At 44.3% G+C, this 19391-nt stretch overlaps 1 protein-coding gene across 1 annotated transcript in view; it reads right to left on the bottom strand.

Moving 5' to 3' along the window:
- The window catches only part of Ano2 (anoctamin 2), a 336055-nt gene that overhangs the window by 154587 nt on the left and 162077 nt on the right, over positions 1-19391 (bottom strand). Inside the window, exons 10-14 of the mRNA XM_055609405.1 lie at positions 15481-15615; positions 10513-10673; positions 5383-5465; positions 997-1008; positions 666-773 (exon numbers count right to left, since the gene is read on the bottom strand). Of these exons, the coding sequence (XP_055465380.1) occupies positions 666-773; positions 997-1008; positions 5383-5465; positions 10513-10673; positions 15481-15615 (499 nt within the window). The remainder of the gene's footprint in view (positions 1-665; positions 774-996; positions 1009-5382; positions 5466-10512; positions 10674-15480; positions 15616-19391) is intronic.

Raw genomic sequence — 19391 nt, 5'->3', positions numbered from 1 at the left:
CACCACATTCCTCCTGTGGGCCACCCACAAGAACGAAATGTAGGAAACCTCATGTGAGTAACTCAAGCAAACACAGGCATGCATTTGCCCCTATGGGCCCTAAGAACCATTTTCTGCTTGATCCTTTGATTTGCCAAGTGCATTCTGAGGACTGGGGGCTGGTGGTTAAATACATGGCCACATTGACTGGGTGTGTGACTTCTAGCCAATGACATTGTCTTTAGATATAACTTTTCTTCGTGAGCTCTCCTTTTCATGTCATTTTTACCAGCCTCGGAGATTTATCCTGAGAATAAATGTAAATACGGTGCACTAAGGAGGCTGGCTGGCATGGAACAAGGATTCTGCGGGGGTTAGCTGCAGAGTAGTGGTAGTGGGGACTTAGGTAATGCTGTCCACAGGACCCAGTCCTGCAATGGACTCTCTCTTCTTCAACATGCCCTCTCCTTTTGTCTACACACAGTACTATGAGGACCTCAGTGGAACTAGCTATCGTGACAGCCTGTTCCCCAGGGTACAGGGTACAGGATGAAGAGGGACATCAAGCTCTCACTCCATCCCACCCACAGTCACTCCTTTTCACAGCCAGTGTCCCGTCACTAAGGTTCCCAAATAGCACGACAGCAGGCACTAAACCAGAAAGAGCTACGGACACAGCGTCTCACCTCGTCATCCTCAGGTGGATTCGCTTCCAGTTTCTGAGATGCCAACTTGTTGCTCTCCTTTAACAGTTTCTCCCGTACTTTGGTTTCATACTCGGGCCGGGAGTGTTCCTACACCAGAGAGTTGGTAAACAGAGTCAGTAAACAAGAAGGAGGGTGACCTGGGCATGTGGGTCAGGACCAGACACCACAAGTACATCAAACTGGGTTGAAGAATGGACACTATCAGACATGAATTGCCACGTGACACAATTACAAGAAGTCTATGCCAAGAACACAGTGTTGGGAGGAGAAAGGAGACACGGGACTCGAATTGTCACACTGAGAATCAAACCTGGGAACGTTCCTGGAGTTGGCGCCGGTGTTGAGAAAGGAGAGAGAAGACATTAACCAGAAAGCTGATACAGGAAGAAGCTACATGTTTTGCAGGACAGTAAACCAAAGGCAGGGGTGTTGCCTTTGGTTTGTCCCCCCCTCCTGCCCCTGTCTTCACGCCTCAAGCTCAACTACAAGGAGCCCAGTCCCTGATGAAAGAGATGTGCCCCACAGCTGGGAGTTTGAGGAAGCAACAATACTTCTCTTCCATAATTCTGCGGCCTAAAATGGCAGCTAATAAACATCAAAGTCTCAAGGTGGTCATTGGGGAATCTTAAAATTCATTGCCTAGACCTTCTGCGCAGCATCGGTGAACACAGCATGCTGAACGTAGGTGAACACAGCATGCAAATACTCAGGAGACATCATTAAGCTATTTGCCAATCCAACCTGGATTATCAATCACCAGGCATGGGAAGGAGCTCCCGGCGAATCAAGAGGAGCATTGCTGAATGAAATCACTACAGACACTGCGCCAGGAAGATTCACAATTTACTCCTTAGCAGTGGGCAGCAGGCCTCTCTGACAGGCCTTCCCACAATGGCTAGCCTCAAGATGAATTCCTAAAGCAAGAGAATGTCATGTTCTTTTTCATTTTCTGATGACCCCTAAGCTCAGATTCAGGTGCAGGGGGTTCTGCCACTCAGACAGCACATATGTCAGAGGCGCTAAAAGCCAACTCGCTAGACACTGTGCTGGCCCCTGGTTTGCCTGACATACCATGCCGTTGGAGAAACTACCCAGATGATTAAGGAGCATGAGATATCATGGTGGGTGATGCTATTTAAGTGCCTGTGCCGGCTCTCAGCCATCACACAGTCTTCTAAGGCACCAGACCCATGGCTCCCAGGAGTCCCCTAACCACTGCAATGTACCTCAGCCGGGCTCGGCTCCAAATCCCCAGAGTTGTGTAGCTTGCCTCACACATTTTGCACTTTCCTTCCGGCAGCCAGACTCATGCGAGCATCTTGTTCTCTTCTGAAGACTGACTGCATGTTCTACATTCTTTTGTTTCACAGTGACTGGCACCATGAAGAATGCATGGATGTCTCTAAATGTAGCTGAGGCTCACTTCAGTTTGCCTTCCCATTCTCCAACACAGCATTCCCCAGAGGTGGACTCCAAGAGAATTACAGTTGAATGAAGACTTCCTGGATGATATCTCCCAGGAAATCATCTTTCTGAGACTCTCAGTGAGCATACTGAAACTTCTAGAAAGCGCTCTGCTAAAGACACTCCCCAATATCCTTTGGCTCACTAATTCCCACAGGACAGCTTTGGACAGTAACAGTTAGGATCCTGATGGGATACTTTGGGAAATGTGGGCTGACGTTTTCCACCATGGCCGCTGACGTCCCCTTTGATTCGTTTCATCATTATTCCAAAGGAGGGGTCATAGTTAAAAGCTGCAGCAACACCATCCGCAATAATTCGGATAAATCCCAGGATTCTTACGCCAGGCAGACACACCTTACCTAGCTATCCTCCATTCCTTCCCAGGAGACACATAAGCAATTAATGCCAAGCCTGATCTGGCTACCAGATGGTAGTGGTTCCTTGCCCCTCACTGGCTCCTCATCCTTGTCTCCTCCAGTTGTCTTTTTTTTTCTAGAAATCTTGGCACTTGTGATCTACACCCATAGCTTCCTAGATCAAGGTTGCCAGATCATAGCTTCCCAGATCGTTGATTCCTTCTTGGGGATGCCTCTTCTTCCCTGCTTTGCCCATTAAAATGCAACAAGTCTTCAAATCCCTGATTTTTCTTTAAAAGACTTTGTGTTTGGTAAAGGTAACTAGAACCCAGGGCCTGGGTATACCAAGCAAGTGCCGTGCTACTGAGCCATATGGCAGCACTTAAAACCATATTTTAAACAAGGATCTCCTCTTCCTATCTTAACCAGAAGAATGTTGTTTGTAATACTCTCCCTTCTACCCTAAATATTTACAGATCAAGCAACACCCTGTTGAATGCAATCCTTTGGGGCTCAGGGACTAACTTCCATATTCTATACTCAAACTTGGAAAATAGTACATAATTAAGGTTCTGAAAGGACGCGTTAGGTGTGCTGCGATCCTAGTCCAAAATAAGAATGTGTTGAAGACAAAGCTGAGCCTGACTTCCCTTGGCCTCACTTACGCTGTCTCCAAGCAGCACACAACGTGAGGCACAGGATCAACACACACACACACACACACACACACACACACACACACACAAACAAACCCAGGAACATTTCCTATGCTACAGGCAAAACCTTGGCCAGCCTGCATGTTAGTTCTTCACTCATGTAACCTCCCAGAAAGCTGCAATGGCTTGTTGGGTTAATCAGGAGAACAGGAAACACAGCTATAGAAAAGGAAAATGGAGTCTAAGCCTACTCCTGCCAGAGCCTAGAGCAGGAATTTCAAATATACTGAGTCATGGATGATGCTAAGTGCAAGCACGTCTGCAGGTCCTTTCTAAAAGCCAGCCAGCTTGTCTACGGCTCGCATAGGTTTTGAGTGGCAGAGGGTTTCTCCTCCCCTTCCTTAGAGACATCTCAGCTCCTGGCATAAGGCAGGTAAGAAGTACTTATACCCACCTTCCCAAACCCAACCATACACTTCTTTCCTCCCTGTTCCTCTCCCTTACCCTCCCTCTCCCTCTCGCCTATTCCTTTGACCTCAAGTAGGACTAATAGGCTAACTATGTCTCAACTGTATCTCCCACAGTTAAGCCAGCTTCTACAGGTCTTTCTTTCTGTTAGGAATACATCACAGTCATTGAGCTCTAAGAAATGCAATAGCTTCTGCTATTCTTTGCTGCCTATCTCCCAGTTAAGTCTCTAAGAGGGCACAATCCGTATGCATAGTCTCCCATTGCTGCAGAGCCAGTGATGGTACTGCTCCAAGATCTGGCGCTTAGCAGGAAGGATTGGACTGAGGTGGGTTCATATTGCTCATACCCAATCATGAAATAGGATAGGGTACACAATGTTCAAAACCCCCATTTCATTTTAAAATTTCTTTTAATTTTGTGTGTGTGGGTGTTTTGCCTTCATACATATCTGTGTACCACCTACAAACCTGGTGCCTGTGGAGGCACCAGAGGAAAACATAGGCCCCTCAAGAACTAGCACTACTCATGGTTTTAAGTTGCCATAAAGGTGATGTGAATCTAACTCAGGTCCTCAGGAAGAGCAGCTTTTAATCGCCTGGGAATTCCTTCAGACCTTGAAAGCCCATTTCAGGTAGGGAAAGCTACATTAGCCTACCTCTCCCTTCCGAGCACTTAATCAGCATGCCCTGGATTGGTAGGTTCCATTCTATGAGCTGCCGCCCCTGCCACTCCTCAGACCATCTGTCCAAAGGCAAGTTGACTAATTATAGAATTAAAGATATGAAATGATAACATGCTACAGACTTGAGGGTAGCATGGGCTTGCAAAAAAAAAAAAAAAAAAAAAAAAACAAGACTAAATTGTAAACTTATTTTCTCTTAAAATATCAGGGTCACAGAGTAAGAGCCCAAGGCAAAGCATGTCAGACACAACAGGACAGTGAGGAGAAGGATTGCATCACACCCATGGCTTGCCTTGCAGGTGAGTTCTCACACACAGAGGAATGGTCCCTGGACCTTCCAGAGACATGGTCCTCCACTATCACCCAAAGCACCCACAGTACCAGAAGCTCCTACCTGATACTCACTTTGGTCCTCTAGCCCATGAGCAACATTTGGGATGAGCAGCCCTTGTAAATCTAGCTCACCAGAACCACAGCCGATGGCACTAATTCTCAGAAGAGCCATAAAGGAAGGCTCACTTTTTAGCATACCCTAAACATCACCTACCCACAAATATTAGACTTTGAAGGAATCTACCCTTCCCCCTAGGCTCATTTTCTCGATTCACATCGTCTACTGAATCCTGACAAAGTAACTTAGTGGGTCTCTCTGTTAGTTGCCCCAGAAACCTTCATCTATTCTTCCCATTCCTCCCCGTCTTGATGTTCATAGGCTCACGGGCATTCTGACATGTCCCAGCTCTAAACCAATGATTCCTTTTTCTCTGGCTTCTTGGTCTCAAGGTCACTTGCTGCCACTTGTTTGTGTCTCTTGTGCCATCTCTTCTTCCAGAGTAGGCTGCTGGGCTCTCTATCATCTCCAAACCATATACCTTAACAACTCAACGGAAGAGGAAGCCTTTGAACTCCCCTGATGCTTATAAACCACAAGGTAGCCAACAAGTGAGACCCAGCCAGTGACAGCAGAGGAGATGGCAAACCTCAGGTGACTGACCCACTCCAGACAATCTAGTTCTAGGATCAAAGCACATCATGGCCTCAGGGGAGTGTGCAAGAGGACTCACTTCTTCCTCTTCTATCCCAGTCAGGTCCCAGAAGTAGCCCAACCGCATCTGGAGCCTCTTCCAGTTTTCTAGAAACATGGTAGCTTGAAAAGAAGAAAAAAAATTCAATTATTTTTGAAAAGTAGATTCTAGGTAGCCTTTCAGTTTACCAATACAGGTGGGACACACACTTGCAGAATTCAAACTTAAGAACAAATTTAAAAACTTTTATTAAAGCATTGAGCCCTGTGGCTTCCTCAGGAGCTACTCAAAACCCTCCACATAGTTGAGTACCTAGAGATACACAGTCACATGCCACTTATGGGTGGACGGGAACCATTCTGGAAAATGAATCATCAGACAATCTTGTCATCATATGACCATAATAGACTGTATCTATGTCAACACTTCTAAGATCATTGAACAACATAGTCCTAAGAAGCTATTTTGTATGTGTAGCCCTTTAGCGATGGTTACATTATAACATCATATATGACTGTACCTAAAAGACACATAAGAGCTTTTCCCCACTTCTAGATTCTGGAAGGAAAAGGACACTGATGGTGAGAAAGAAAGAAAGAAAGAAAGAAAGAAAGAAAGAAAGAAAGAAAGAAAGAAAGAAAGAAAGAAAGAAAGAAAGAAAGAAAGGAAGGAAGGAAGGAAGGAAGGAAGGAAGGAAGGAAGGAAGGAAGGAAAGAAAGAAACTTGGAAGGATAAGACAAATGAAACTGGAGGGAAATTATAATTTGGAGCTAAAATATCACCCAAAAGCTACATGCTCAAGATTTGATTGCCAGTTGATGGGCTTTTGGGAAGTGACTGGATTACAGAGGCTCAGGTCTCATCAATTAGTTAGTACATTAATGGGTTCACAATGATACAATCTATTGAATGGTCATAAGAGCTTAGGAGATAGATCTAGTTGGAGGAAAAGGGTCCCCAGCTACCCTCCTCCCTCTCTTTCTCCTTACTTGCTAGTCTCCATGAGATAATAGCCTCTACTACTCACTCATAATGCCATGACATTCTCTTTCACTTCGGGTCCAAAGCAAAGGAACCAGCCGACTGTGGGCTCAAACCTCCGAAACCACGAGCCCAAGCACATGCCCTCTCTTTGGAGCTGGATGGGAAGCTGATTTCCACGGCAGTCTGTAGTCTCTTCAATAAGCCTCATCTTGCCTGTGCGGACTCTTTCTGCCTGAAGCTTAGTCATCTCACTGTCGCTTCTCCCCCACCCAAATTACATAAGCCTTGCTCTCGCTTTCTTACAAGCCTCTCCTGCTTTGAGCAAGCACAGGCCAACTTTGAATTTTTCAGAAATAACAAATCCATGCTAAAACATCACCCGTGAACAAAACCTTTTATAGACACTGGCGTTGGTGTTAGATGGATTTGCTGCTGAGCTGTTTGTCTTACAAGATACAAAGCCATCACCACCACCCCCAGAAACAACACAGACCAAAAGCTGAGGGCATCCAGAAAGGAATGCTAGCTGCTGGGGGGGACATCTGAGTTAGACTCTAACAATGGACTCTGGCAATGAAAACGAGGTAGGCAGGGGGAAAATGAGACCCCTGACTGAACTCATGGATCTTTAAGCTTTCAGCTTTCTCTAGATGTTGAAACATGTGTGTCTAGCCCAGACCTTCTGAATAGACCTCTTCCATCATCTGCCAACATGCCTCACACCTACATTGCTGCTTCACTCATCTTAAAGTCCCCTCCGTGTTCAACATCTCCATCCCCATGTCCCACCTCACCCTACAGGTTGCCCTTTCATCCCATTCTGACCCAGCCCAAGTCACTCTTCCTCTACAATACTATCTCCAGATGGCCAGGCATCTGGGAAGGGAAAGGATGTGATGTTCCCCAGGGTCATCCCTCAAGTTCTGCATTGTCCTTGCTACCAGCCAGGTGCCCCTCACTGCTGGATTTCTGGCTGCCATCTTAGCTCTACGGTGCTGTAACCGGACTGAAAGCTCTCCCTGGGATGCTGACGACACGTTTAACTCACGCGCATTTCAGAACTGGACATAACCCTGTGCAGGCTGAATGTGCCATCCTGATGGGCAGTTCTCTCCCTGGAGCTCGAAGCTCTGTTCCTGCAAGTGCACCTTAACTCCCGAGACTGACCTTGGCCTGGGGATACTGTCCTGGTGCTCTTCACAAGCCCATAGAGGACACACATAGGACAGGACTTGGGGGTGTCAATCACCCAGCCTCTCCATGGAAGAAGGGAGGCAGACTGTCAGCATGCAGAATAAGAAAAGGCGGGAGTGATGAGCAGAGGTGTCATGAGGTTGAGGACAGGCCGGCTCACTCGGCTCATGTTCCGAGTACAGCACCTACGCTAGGGACTCAGCTCTGGGCTTAACACACAAGTCCCATCCATAGCAGCAAGAAGTACGGCAGCAAATACCATTTCGCCCAGCTGAGGACACAGCTTAAGCACAATGCCCAGAGTAGCAAGGCTCCCTTTGTGACTGAAAGCACCGACTTCAGGGGACACTTAGTAAATATGGACAGAGCCAGGTCTGTATTCGCTGGCTTTGGGACCCGCAGCTCACAAGGAACAGAATGGAGATGGTTTGAAGACTGCCTAGCCCTTAGCGTAACCTTCTCTGCCTCTCTTCAGAGCCATGTGCCCCAGATCTTTGCCATGACTGATAGGACTCCATTCTCCCACTAGAGTTTAAAGCTAGATCTGCAGTAGTCTGGGCTGGATGTTCCGACAGGCTGGGAGCCTGCAGACCAGTGTCTTCATGGTGCAGACATCTTCAAACCCTTTTCTCACTGTCACCTGACCTGAGTCTTTCATATCTCTCTCTCTCTCTCTCTCTCTCTCTCTCTCTCTCTCTCTTTCTCTGTCTGCTCAGTGCTGCTTCTTTCCAGCCCCTCCCTGGCAAGCCTGGGCCACCCGACACTTCACCACTAATCATAATAATCTTAGTAATGGGAAGCATTACTGTAATTTTTAATTGTAATTTGTAGGCAATCATGCCTAAGGCTCTTGGCTGCTGTGCCTAAATACATAATCACATAAAACACATGAAGGCTACGAAGAAGAAGAAGAAGAATTAGAAGAAGAAGAAGAGGAGGAGGAGGAGGAGGAGGAGGAGGAAGAAGAAGAGGAAGAAGAAGAGGCCCTGACCCAGGAAGCCCTGATACAATCCCACCTCTATGTACTTTCCAGGGATGGGGCACTAAATTATTGAGATTCTGTTTACCGAAGCTATTGATAGCAGACCATGGGTAGTTGCTGGGGCTTGAGTCTAAGAAATGAAGCTGAAAACCTTACTTTATTGCAGGGAGTGGTGTGTCTCAGGAAAGTTCCATGGGAGACCACAGGCCCAGGCTTTAAAGCCATAGCTACTCCACGGTGGTAGGATCAACAAGAATGAATAGAGATTTGGTTTGTATTAAATCCAAAATTGAGTATGTGGTCTGGGTTCCAATTGGTTCAACGGGCTCTCAGGGTAGTTCCAACAGGCTGTGCTGGGCAGCAGACAGGTGCCTGTGGTTTCCCAGGCAGAAAGCTGCTCTTCACTTTTTTTTTCTGCTGAGTGACAACTCCAGAGCTACAGGTCTCAGGCTCCACCTCCTCCTATGTGCTCCTAGTTGAAGGGCTACCCAGCTGCCTCTGAGAGTCCCTTGAGACTAAAACCTAGAGTGCCCTCTGGAGGCATTGTGTGGAGACCTGGCAATACACAATCTTTTCAGACAAGCTTTGTCTCCTCCCCAGAAGAGATTCCCACAGGGAATGGGGGAAATCTGTGTTCCTGTTTTGTGGACGCTACCAAGAAAAGCCTCCTCTTCCTCCTCCTCCTCCTCCTCCTCCTCCTCCTCCTCCTCCTCCTCCTCCTCCTCTTCCTCTTCCTCCTCCTCCTCCTCTTCTTTTTCCTCCTCCTCTCCATCTTCCTTCTCCTTCTCCTTTTCTTCCTCCTCCTCTTCCTCCCCTATCTCCCCCTCCTCCTCCCCTCTTTCCCCCTCCTCCTCCTTTTTCTCCTCTTCCTCCCCTCTCTTAGTCCTCTTTGTCCTCCTCCTCCCCCTATCTTTCGGGAACCCCTGACTCAGGTCCCCCACGTCAGGTCCTCCAGCCCCTGCAGAGGTGAGGGAAGTCAAGTGGGCCCTGAGGCAGGACTATGGCCCTGATGAACTGTGACCCATGAGATGCCCATGGTCCTGCGCTCTCACCCTCACACTGAACGAAAACCAGGTGGTGACTGAAACATGTTGACTTGCTCTCTTTATGAATGCACAGGGTTGTGTCGTTCAGAACTGTCTTGTTTCCATGGGGAGGGTGTCCCAGTTTCTAAGAATACAGTGTGTGTGTGTGGTGGGGTGTATGTAATATGTGTGTGTGTGTGTGTGTGTGTGTGTGTGTGTGTGTGTGTGTGTGTGGAATGTGTGTGGTAGGTGTATGTGGGGGGTGGCATGTATGTGTGTGGTGTGGTGTGTGTGGAGGTGATACGTATGCTTGTGTGATGTGTGTCCGTGAGGTGTCGGGGGTGTGTATGTACGTGTGAGTTTGTGTGGTGTGGTGTGTGTGTGTCATGCGTGTGGGAGATTAGGTAGTATAGTGTGTGTGTGAGTGTGTGTGTTCAGATAAGTACAGTGCAGAGTTAGCTTAGCTATGCTGACACTCCAGGGAGAATGTAGGAAGAGGAAACGAAGGAAATGTTTGTTCTTTCTTTCACAAATACCTTTGGTGGGAATATTGGAAAACACCATTTTTTTACATTAAGTAAAATTTGCACAGTCTAAACTCATGGAGTCACGGAGCCTGGAAGCCGGGAGAGCAAATTTTAGCCCATCTTAACCCCAGCAGCCTCCTACCGCAGCAGCCCAGCAGCCCAAAGCTGCACTGCTCCCTCTCTGGCTTCACAAGGCTTGGGAGATGAGCCGGGTGGCTTATGGGTTGCCAGCGGCTTTTAGAACATGGGCAGGTTCAAATTCCCTGCCAGTCAGACATGAGGGGCCAACCTTGCTTCCCCAAGGGAAAACAGAACATTCCGATTTCCTTTCACAGACGTCACCAAAGCAGATGTGAAGAAAATGTGCTGATTAACTAGACTGAAAGCCGTGACCTTCAAATCTTGGCCTATTGAAGGACAGCCCCCATTGGGCAGACACACTGTGATGAGCGCTTACCCCACAAAGCCATGAAGATGGAAAAGAAGACAGTGGCTGGGTTGTCAAACAGATGGCTGGCTCGTGCAGTCCCACAGGCCGAGCTGAGGTTCCAGTAGTCACAGGACTTGTCACACAGGGGACACATGGTGAAGGCATTCTGGTGATCACACATCTCTCTGCTGCAGTGACAGAGGTTGACGGGTTTACTCTTACCAAAAGGCAACAGAGAACAAATGGGTCCTCTTCGGAGGAAGTAGGTAGCTCTCTTGTCACTACTAACTTCCCAGAAAGTGAATGATGGTCTCAGAGGTGCCTGCACTGAATGACGCCCCAGAATGCCTCTTCGGGATGTGCTACATCTCTGTGGCTGGTGAGAGACACACCACTGTGAATAAAGCAACACCCCGGGGCTGGATTTTGCTCATTCTTCAGGCACAGGATACTGTGCTGGGCATCCTTGCGAATGTGACACCTAGTCCCAAGCAGAAACGAACACATGATAGGACAAGAACAAGTATTAGCCTCTAGAGGAAGCATGTGAAGAGGAATGTTCAGAACAGTGCAAGAACATAGTTCTCTACCATCAGTGTCTGTAAGCCGTTTGTGGAATGGAGACAAATAACCTCAACCTGCAAAGAATTATGACAACCGTGAAACAGGATTAGGAAGAATCAGAAGGAAGGTAAATCCTTCCAAAAATGAGATTCTTACACTTGCAGAAGAAAGCAGGAGCCAAGTGACTCTAATGGCCTGTGGGCTAACCCATTAGAAATGTATTTCTATTTAGTAGACTGATGAATGTATTCATAATTCATTAAGTAATTCTGAATCTAAAACGTTTGTTAAAGCTCATATGCAAATTAGAATCAAAGAATTACCCGCCCAGAACAACTTCCTTAATATTCCTCTATTAACAAATAATAAGCTCATTGCCCTTGGGTGAAATACTCCCTCCACACATAAAAATGAAGAGCTAGGCTTCCAGGAGAAAGGGTGAAGAGCTCAGGACCATGTGCAAATAAGTCATTAGTCTTTCTTACCCCTCTCCCCCCACTGGCTGGAGCAAAAGTGCTAAGGGAAGCAAGGGACCAATTCCTCCTGACCCCCACATCTGCGTTCACTTCAGAAGGAGGCGTCAGGGGGTACTGAGGAGCACAGCTCATTAGGGGGAGGCCACTGTTCCCTGAGAGCTACCTTTAGCCCTAAGGAGTAAAGCAAGAGCTTCCATGGAACACAGGAAGCAAGAATGCCCACATCGATTTCCCCTTCCCAACGCAGCTGGAGAGGAGAGATTTAAGGGACTGTCACTTTTTATCAGTCTTTAATGGGTTAAGTCTCTAGCAGGGAAAGGCTGCCTGTGTCAGAGTATGAAAAGCCTGGGTCTCTGAGGAGAAATATTCTTCCCCCATTCACTCACTGCTGAGCTCTCTGTTAAGTGTCAATAAACGTGACTTGCCCACATCAAAATTAAGTGGTGATATCTTAGTAACATATCCAGTGCCACTCCCACATCTTCCTATTCTTATGAAACTAGAAAACACAGCTAATTCCAACCTTCTGGGCCACACAAACCGTCACCACATAGAGAGTGTTGCTCCTTTCAGAGAAGAAAACAGATTTACCCAGGAAAATAATTTGTCTGTATCAATTCAAGTAAAGAACTCTGATTTTCAGCCATGACTAAGAGCATGTGTCCCTCACACTGCCCTTCATGGACGTGCATTCAAGACTCTGTGTGTCTTGTCTTACATACTTACGTGCCAGGGAGATACGATCCCATCCAATCTAATTTTATCTAAATCTTGTCAACGCCAGAAGGTCAGGAATAGAAATGTATTATCATCATTATCACTCAACGTGGTACAATCCATTTTAAATACATGCACTGTGCCAATTACTCCTTTTAAAAACTCAAATGCTGGCATCTGTCAATTATTTGGACAAAACGGTAGCATGGATTCTTCTCAAATCATTTGAATTTGAAGGCAGAATGCTTGATATGTATTGGGGTTTTTGATGCAAGCAATTTTAATAGAATTTTGGAAAAATTTAATACCAGAATGTCAGTAAAAGGGCTGTATGTCCTGAAACAGGCAGCTTGTAGCCAAGCTGAAAGATGAGGAAGCCCAATCGGGATGGAAATCATTTCTGACTTATGCACCAGATTAATAAAAACAAAAACATCCAGATTCCTTGTGAGAAGTAACTGTGGCTATAAATCGAATGGTTATTCCTCCAATCTGTCATTTATTTCTATAAAGGATAGAAAGGTTGATGAATGGCCTGCCAATCAACCAAATTTAGACCCTAAAGCAAATGAGGTTCTTAAGAATGGATGAACACAGGACTTGCTAGCACAAAGCTCAGAGGCACAGAGAGGCCAGTTTCTGGGAAATCCAGACAAAACATCTGATCTTAAGGCCTCCGAGCTGAAGTAACTGACTTCCCTTTCCAATATGGTTCCAATTGATCAGCTGGTTTTCGAATGTTCCTGTCATTCCCACCGTGTAAGCACTTAGCAAAAAGGAACAGATTTCTCGGGAGCAACATCTTCTAGGTGTGCTTGGAACATGTACAACTACTACCAGTCAAACCTTTTGTATAAAATACTGAGGAATAAAAGTAATTACAGTTTCCTGTGATCAGTGTGACCTTTCTGGCTTTGGAGCTATAGCAGAGTTGTAGCAAATATGAGCACTGGGAAAACTGGGTGAAGTACCTCTAAGTTCCTCTATTCTTTGCAACTTCCTAGGAATCTATGATTCTTAAAAAACAAAAATATTTTAAATCAGAACATACTGAATTCCAGGCTTGATACCAAAATTAGCAATCTCCAAAACGATCTCCCAAATAGTGTTTTCATTTAGCAGACGATAGTACAGTGAAACTCTAATCAAAACCAAGAAAAGCTTCAGAGATGAAAGCAACTCATGGGGATTGAAATCTGTACTCTTGAGCAGTCATTAATGGTCACTGAGGTGATGACAAGGGAAAACTTAAAATAAAAAAAAAAAAATCGTATCAGCAAGTGAAAATGAAAAAACAGCCCAGAAAATTGAGATTCTGAGAGATTTCAAAAGAAGGACGCTTGTAGCTAGACCTGCCTATGGTATAAAATGGATAAATCTCAAGTAAATGACATAATAGAGAGTCTAGTGGCCTTAAAAACAGGAATAAATCAAACCCCAAGGTATCGCTGGGAAAGACATGATGCAGATGGAAGCAGAAATAAGTGGAACACAGACTGAATGAACAACACGAAGCGCTCAATAAAACAAAGAGCTGCTTCTTCGAAAAACTGAAGTCAACAACCCTGAGCCAAAACAAACAAAAGGAAGAAAAGATGATCTAGACAATTAAAGTAGCAGGAGAAAAGAGGATATGTTGCCACTGAGTATCTTGCAAAGAATCATGGAACTTAGTGTATTATTCATCCAGTGTCCCCAATGCTTATGTTTCCTGAAATTCAGGTCCAGTTTCAATGCCATGGAGTTCAAAGTCATCCTCTGTTACACTGGGACATTTTAGATAGCCTGCGCTGAGACCTGTATCCAAAAACCCAAAATTCAACAATGAAAAACAAACAAACAAAAAAAAGCAACTAAATGGAAATATATGTGAAACAAAGATGGCTTGGCAGTCTAAGCGCTCCCTGCTCTCCCATAAGACCCCAGTTCAGCTCCAAGCACCCAGCTTAGGTTGGTTAAAAACTAGTCAATCCGGCTCCGTGGAATCTCGTGGCCCTTTCTGGACTCTGCAGGTGTATGTCTATGTACACACAGATTCACGTGGACCTGCATGCACACACACCCAAGGTGACAAACGCGTGTAACACGCAAATGAAAAATAAAACAGAATTCAAACTACCATATAGTCCAGCTATACCATTCGTATGCACACATGTGTGCATGCATATGTGTATTAATTCAAGAAATAACACCTAAGAAGTCTTAGAGCAGAATAAGGAGCTAAGATTAAAAAAAAAACACACACACATACACAAAGAGAGTGAGAGAAAAAAAACAGTTCAATGAAAATACAACAAATTTCCCAAATCTAGGGGAAGCAATGGACACACAGTCAAAAGATATTATTTTAAGTCTCAGATAAACAGGATCAGACAAGAACTTACTTCCCAGGATACATTGTGGTCAGAATGCCAACCATGAATCAAGCAGAAAACAGTCACAACTGAGATACAAAACCACCAATGCAAAAACAAATGGCAGCCCCTCAAAATAAAGCCAGGCATCTACAATCAAGTATGGCGTGAATTGCTCATATTTGGAAACAAGAAGAAAGGGGTCCTGAAAGTAAAAGAAAGATAACTGGGAAGGAATTTTCCCGCCTCAGCCTCCCAAGTAGTCACACAGTTAATATGTAATGTCACTAGGATTTACAAGTACTTTTGTTCTTCAGAGAATTTCTCTTTCCCATAAGGATTAGCCTTCTTTCAGTCTTGGCTCTGCATGAGTCCTACCATGTGCTCTGCCATGTCCCGAAGCTCCTGACCTCCTGAGCTAAAATTTGGCCCTTCCTGGCAGCCACCTTTTACAGCATTGTGTTGCAAGAGTATGTGACCACGTGGACATGTGACTTCTATCCAGTGATACTGTACACACTTTGACTGGATTTTATTGGAAAGCAGGAGGCAAATGTTTTGAAGTTAAGAGGCAAAACCATTTATCTGGTACAATTCCTTTCCTCTGGTGTTGGAGTTATTCGCCTGTCACATCAGGCAGTGGCCCCAGGGAACAGAGTGAATGGAAAAGGGCGATGGCAACCAGCATGACTCTGTAACCATTCAGACCCTGCAGAACCTGCAGTTCCCAGATCCAACTCTGGAGGGAGGTTACATGTGTGGGGAAAAAAATAGAGGAGAAAGAGAGGACTTCGGAGAGAAGTGCATGCAATGTACTCACAAATGGGGCAAAACTTCAAACTATGATCATACGGGAATGGAGCCCTGTCTCTAAAGTGACTTACCTGGGAATATCTTCCTCGATGGTTGCACATCCATAAAGAAACACAATCACCCCAATGACAGAAGACGGAATGAGGAACGACGTATACAAGCCCAGCCAAGCAAAATACAGCCCGATCTTCTCTCCAAAATACTTCCTGGAAAACCAAGAAAGGAGAGAAAATGAAACACATACTAGGAACATTATATACTTCCCATATTTCTTTTTGTTCTGTGGCTCAAAATAGGTTGGCAGAAAAATTCACTTTCTGTAATGGATTCAAAGGGATGGAAGGCTACAGGGGAAAGAGACCTCTGCACAAAAACTCCACAAGTGATCTTTGCTGAGATGAAGTGCATTCCACTCAACTTGCGCATGCCCATCAGTGTTGGCCATTTGTGGGAAGCAGATAGCTACAAGAAAATGACACAGTCCTAACAGCAAACCCAAAATATACCACCAGTTTCAGCACCCTCACCAGTATGACTAGCACATTGTTATTATTTTTTCCTTTTTCATTTTTTTTCATTAGCACATTACTATTTTAGACCCATACTGCTCAATCCGCAAAAAAGGAAGAACCTGCACAGAGGCAGCCCATGGTAGCTCAGTCTCCAAGTGGGTTCCCTACTAAAGGGAACACGGACTGTCTCTCTGACATGAACTCAGTGGCTGGCTCTTTGATCACCTCCCTATGAGAGGAGAACAGCCTTACCAGGCCACAGAGGAAGACAATGCATCCAGTCCTGATAAGACTTGATAGGCTAGGGTCAGATGGAAGGGGAGGGGGACCTTCCTTATCAGTGGACTTTGGGAGGGGCATGAGAGGAGATGAGGGAGAGAGGCGGAATTGGGAGGGGATGAGGGAGGGGGCTACAGCGGAGATACTAAGTGAATAAACTGTAATTTATAAAAATATAAATAATTTTTTTAAAGTGAAAAAAACTCATTTAACAAAATACATAAATCATATTTGTAGGTGTGTATACTAACATGCAGAAACCAACATACACATATTTAAACAATGACTAAAAAAAAAACTCAATAAAATGTTTGTAAATGTTTCTTTGGGTGTTTTTTATTTCTTTATTTTCTGATCCACTTGGTTGACACAGATTGATGAGCAAAAACTTATCCGACATGTCAGGCCATGACACAGTCCATGCCTCGAAATGCCCTCCCTTTGCTCCCTTTTAAAATGTGTTTTTCTCATGTTGAAAATACTTGGCACCAATGACCTACCCTCTTAGCAAAACCATTCATACTCTACTGTGTTGCTGTATAATGGGATTCTAGAACATTAGTTCTCAACCTTCCTAATGCTGTCACTTTGTGATGTGGTGTGGTGACCTCCCAACCTCCCAACTATTTTTGTTGCTACTTTCATAACTATAATTTTTGAAGCATAAATATCTGGCATGCACATGGTCTGAGGCGATCCCTGTGAAAGGGTCATTTGACCCTCCCCCATTGAGGTTGCAACCCACAGGTTAAGAACCACTGCTCTTGAGCCTATACATCCCATGCCAATAAAGTTTTATACCCTTTGGTTAACATCTTCTGTTCTCAGTGTAGGCCTGATAACCACAATCTCATGGGTTCTGCGTGACCACTAATAGTAAATCCCTCATTGAGACGACATCACACAGTGTTTGCACTGCTCTGCCTGGCTTATTTCACTTAGCGTAGTGGTCAGCAGGTCCAGCAATATTGTCACAAATGCCAGAACTTCTTTCTCTTCTAAAGCCACATAACACCTCATTGTATCAAGCACCACATTTGTCCATCTGTGCACCTGTGGATGGACACTTAGACTGTTTCCACTTTGGAGCAACAGTGGGTCATTGAGCTGTAAGCAAAGAGGTGAGCGTCTTTCTTCAAGATTCTGACCTCAGTTTCTTGGAAAATAGATCCAGAAGTGGGATTGCTGCATCAAATGGTAACTCGGTGTTTAAAGGAATATCCATGATGTCTCAATAATGTTTTCAGCAGTGTGCTTTTCACCACCCCATATCTCTATCTATACCTCTACCTTTTCATTTGGTACTAGCCATCCTAACAAATATGAAGTAATACCTCATTTTGCCTTTGTTTCATATGTTTCTGATTACTAACGATAGAAATTTATATTGCTTATTTGCATGTTTTTTTCCCTTGGTGAAATGGCTATTTAATTTCTTTCCATGTTTCAGTGGGTTTTTAATTTTCTAAGTTCTTTCTCTCTTCCTCCCTTCCTTCATCTCGTATTGAGTTACAAGATTTTCTTGAATATGAATCCCATACCAGATCTTTGGTTTATACATATTTTCTCTCATTCTTTTTTTTTTTTAATAATACAAAGCAGGAAACAGAGATTTACTCAATGCGGTCACATTGGGAAGAAGAACAAAGAGATCCAGAAAACCCCTGTGCTCATTTTTGAAGTCTTGAAATGAGTCAGATTGAGAATAGTTTTTAGACTGATACAATTCCATTTGTCTGCTTTTGTTTTTATTGCCTAAGTGCAGTATCTGTGAGATTTCCCCCACATTTTCTTCTAATAGTTCCAGTGTGTCAGGTTTTACATGTAAATCTTTAACACATTTGAGTTGATTTTGTACAAGGTAAAAATGAGATATCTAAGAATAAAATTAACCAAGGAGTAAAAGGTACATGGAAAACTATAAAACTTTGACTACAGAAACCAAAGAACACACAAATAAATGGAAGTAGATATCTTCTGGTCATGGATGGTAAGGATTAATACAGCAAAAATTTCTACATTACCTACTATCTAATAAATGTTATTGCAGGATCTTTATGAACACATGAAAACTATAATAATTATTTTCTATTCTCTATTTTCTAAAATTGGACAATTTTAAATGGTTCATTATTTAAGTTCACTCATTCTTTCTCTCACTTAATCATGTTGGCTCTCTATTGAGTTTTTCAGTTCTATCATTATCTTCTTCAGTTCCAGCATTTCCACTTTATTCTTTTTTGATTTTTTTATTCCTTTGTTTAGTTTTTCATTTTCCATACATTTGCCCCTCTATTCACTTCTGATTTACATTTCTCCACACGTGCTTTTACCTAGCTTGGTAAGATTCTTTCCGATTATTATTATTAATTATCTGTTGAGCAGATTGTGGATCTCAACGTTTTTTAGGCTCAATTTCTGGAGCTTTATCTGGTCCCTTTAATGGGTGTCATATTTCCATGTTCCATGTAGCCTTGACTTGCTTTCCCCTACATTTGGATAACAGCCACTCCTCACTCTTGCTGCTTAGTTTCATCTGATGACGATCTTCATCAGTCATGCTGGTAGATTATAGATGGATCAGGTGGCAGAGTCTGTAGGTTAAGATGGCCAGGAATATTTTGACACACACCAAGGTTTAAAAGTGGACCTTCTACCATGGCCTATGGATGCAACAATCACTGCAAAAGTCCATGGTCAGAAGGGCCTGCTTCAGGAGTAGGGTGCTTAGTAAGAGATTGTTGATTCATGGAGTCAGAGGTTGCTATAGAGTCTGTGTGAAGATGGGACTGTCTTTGGATTCCATGGGAAAAGATGGCAAGTGAAGAGAGTCTCTGTGAGATTCCCCAGTGTTTCTAAAAGGTCATAACAGCAGAGGCATAAATAGGGGTCCTTGAGGATATGAACACACAATGAGCTGCTTCTGCATCTTTGCGTATAAAGATTGAGCTAGCACTGGGTCCATAAACAGACAAGGGTGCCTCTAGGTCCACACCTGGACATATTTTAGCAGGAACATGGGCAGGTGGTTCTGTTACCAGAAGGCATCTGCCTTCTCAATGAAACCAAGTGTTGTAAACTCTTGTGTAAATCTCGGAGCTCTGATAAAGGCATATTTTACCTGTAGATGGTTATTAAATCCATGCTTCTGAGGGAGGCCTTCCTTTCTTCCAATCATGCTAATGTCACCT

Source organism: Psammomys obesus, unplaced genomic scaffold, assembly GCF_907164565.1.
Source record: "Psammomys obesus unplaced genomic scaffold, mPsaObe1.curated_primary_1811, whole genome shotgun sequence".
Taxonomy (NCBI): domain Eukaryota; kingdom Metazoa; phylum Chordata; class Mammalia; order Rodentia; family Muridae; genus Psammomys; species Psammomys obesus.
The sequence above is the reverse complement of the archived record's forward strand: the minus strand, read 5'-3'. Positions and strand labels throughout refer to the sequence as shown.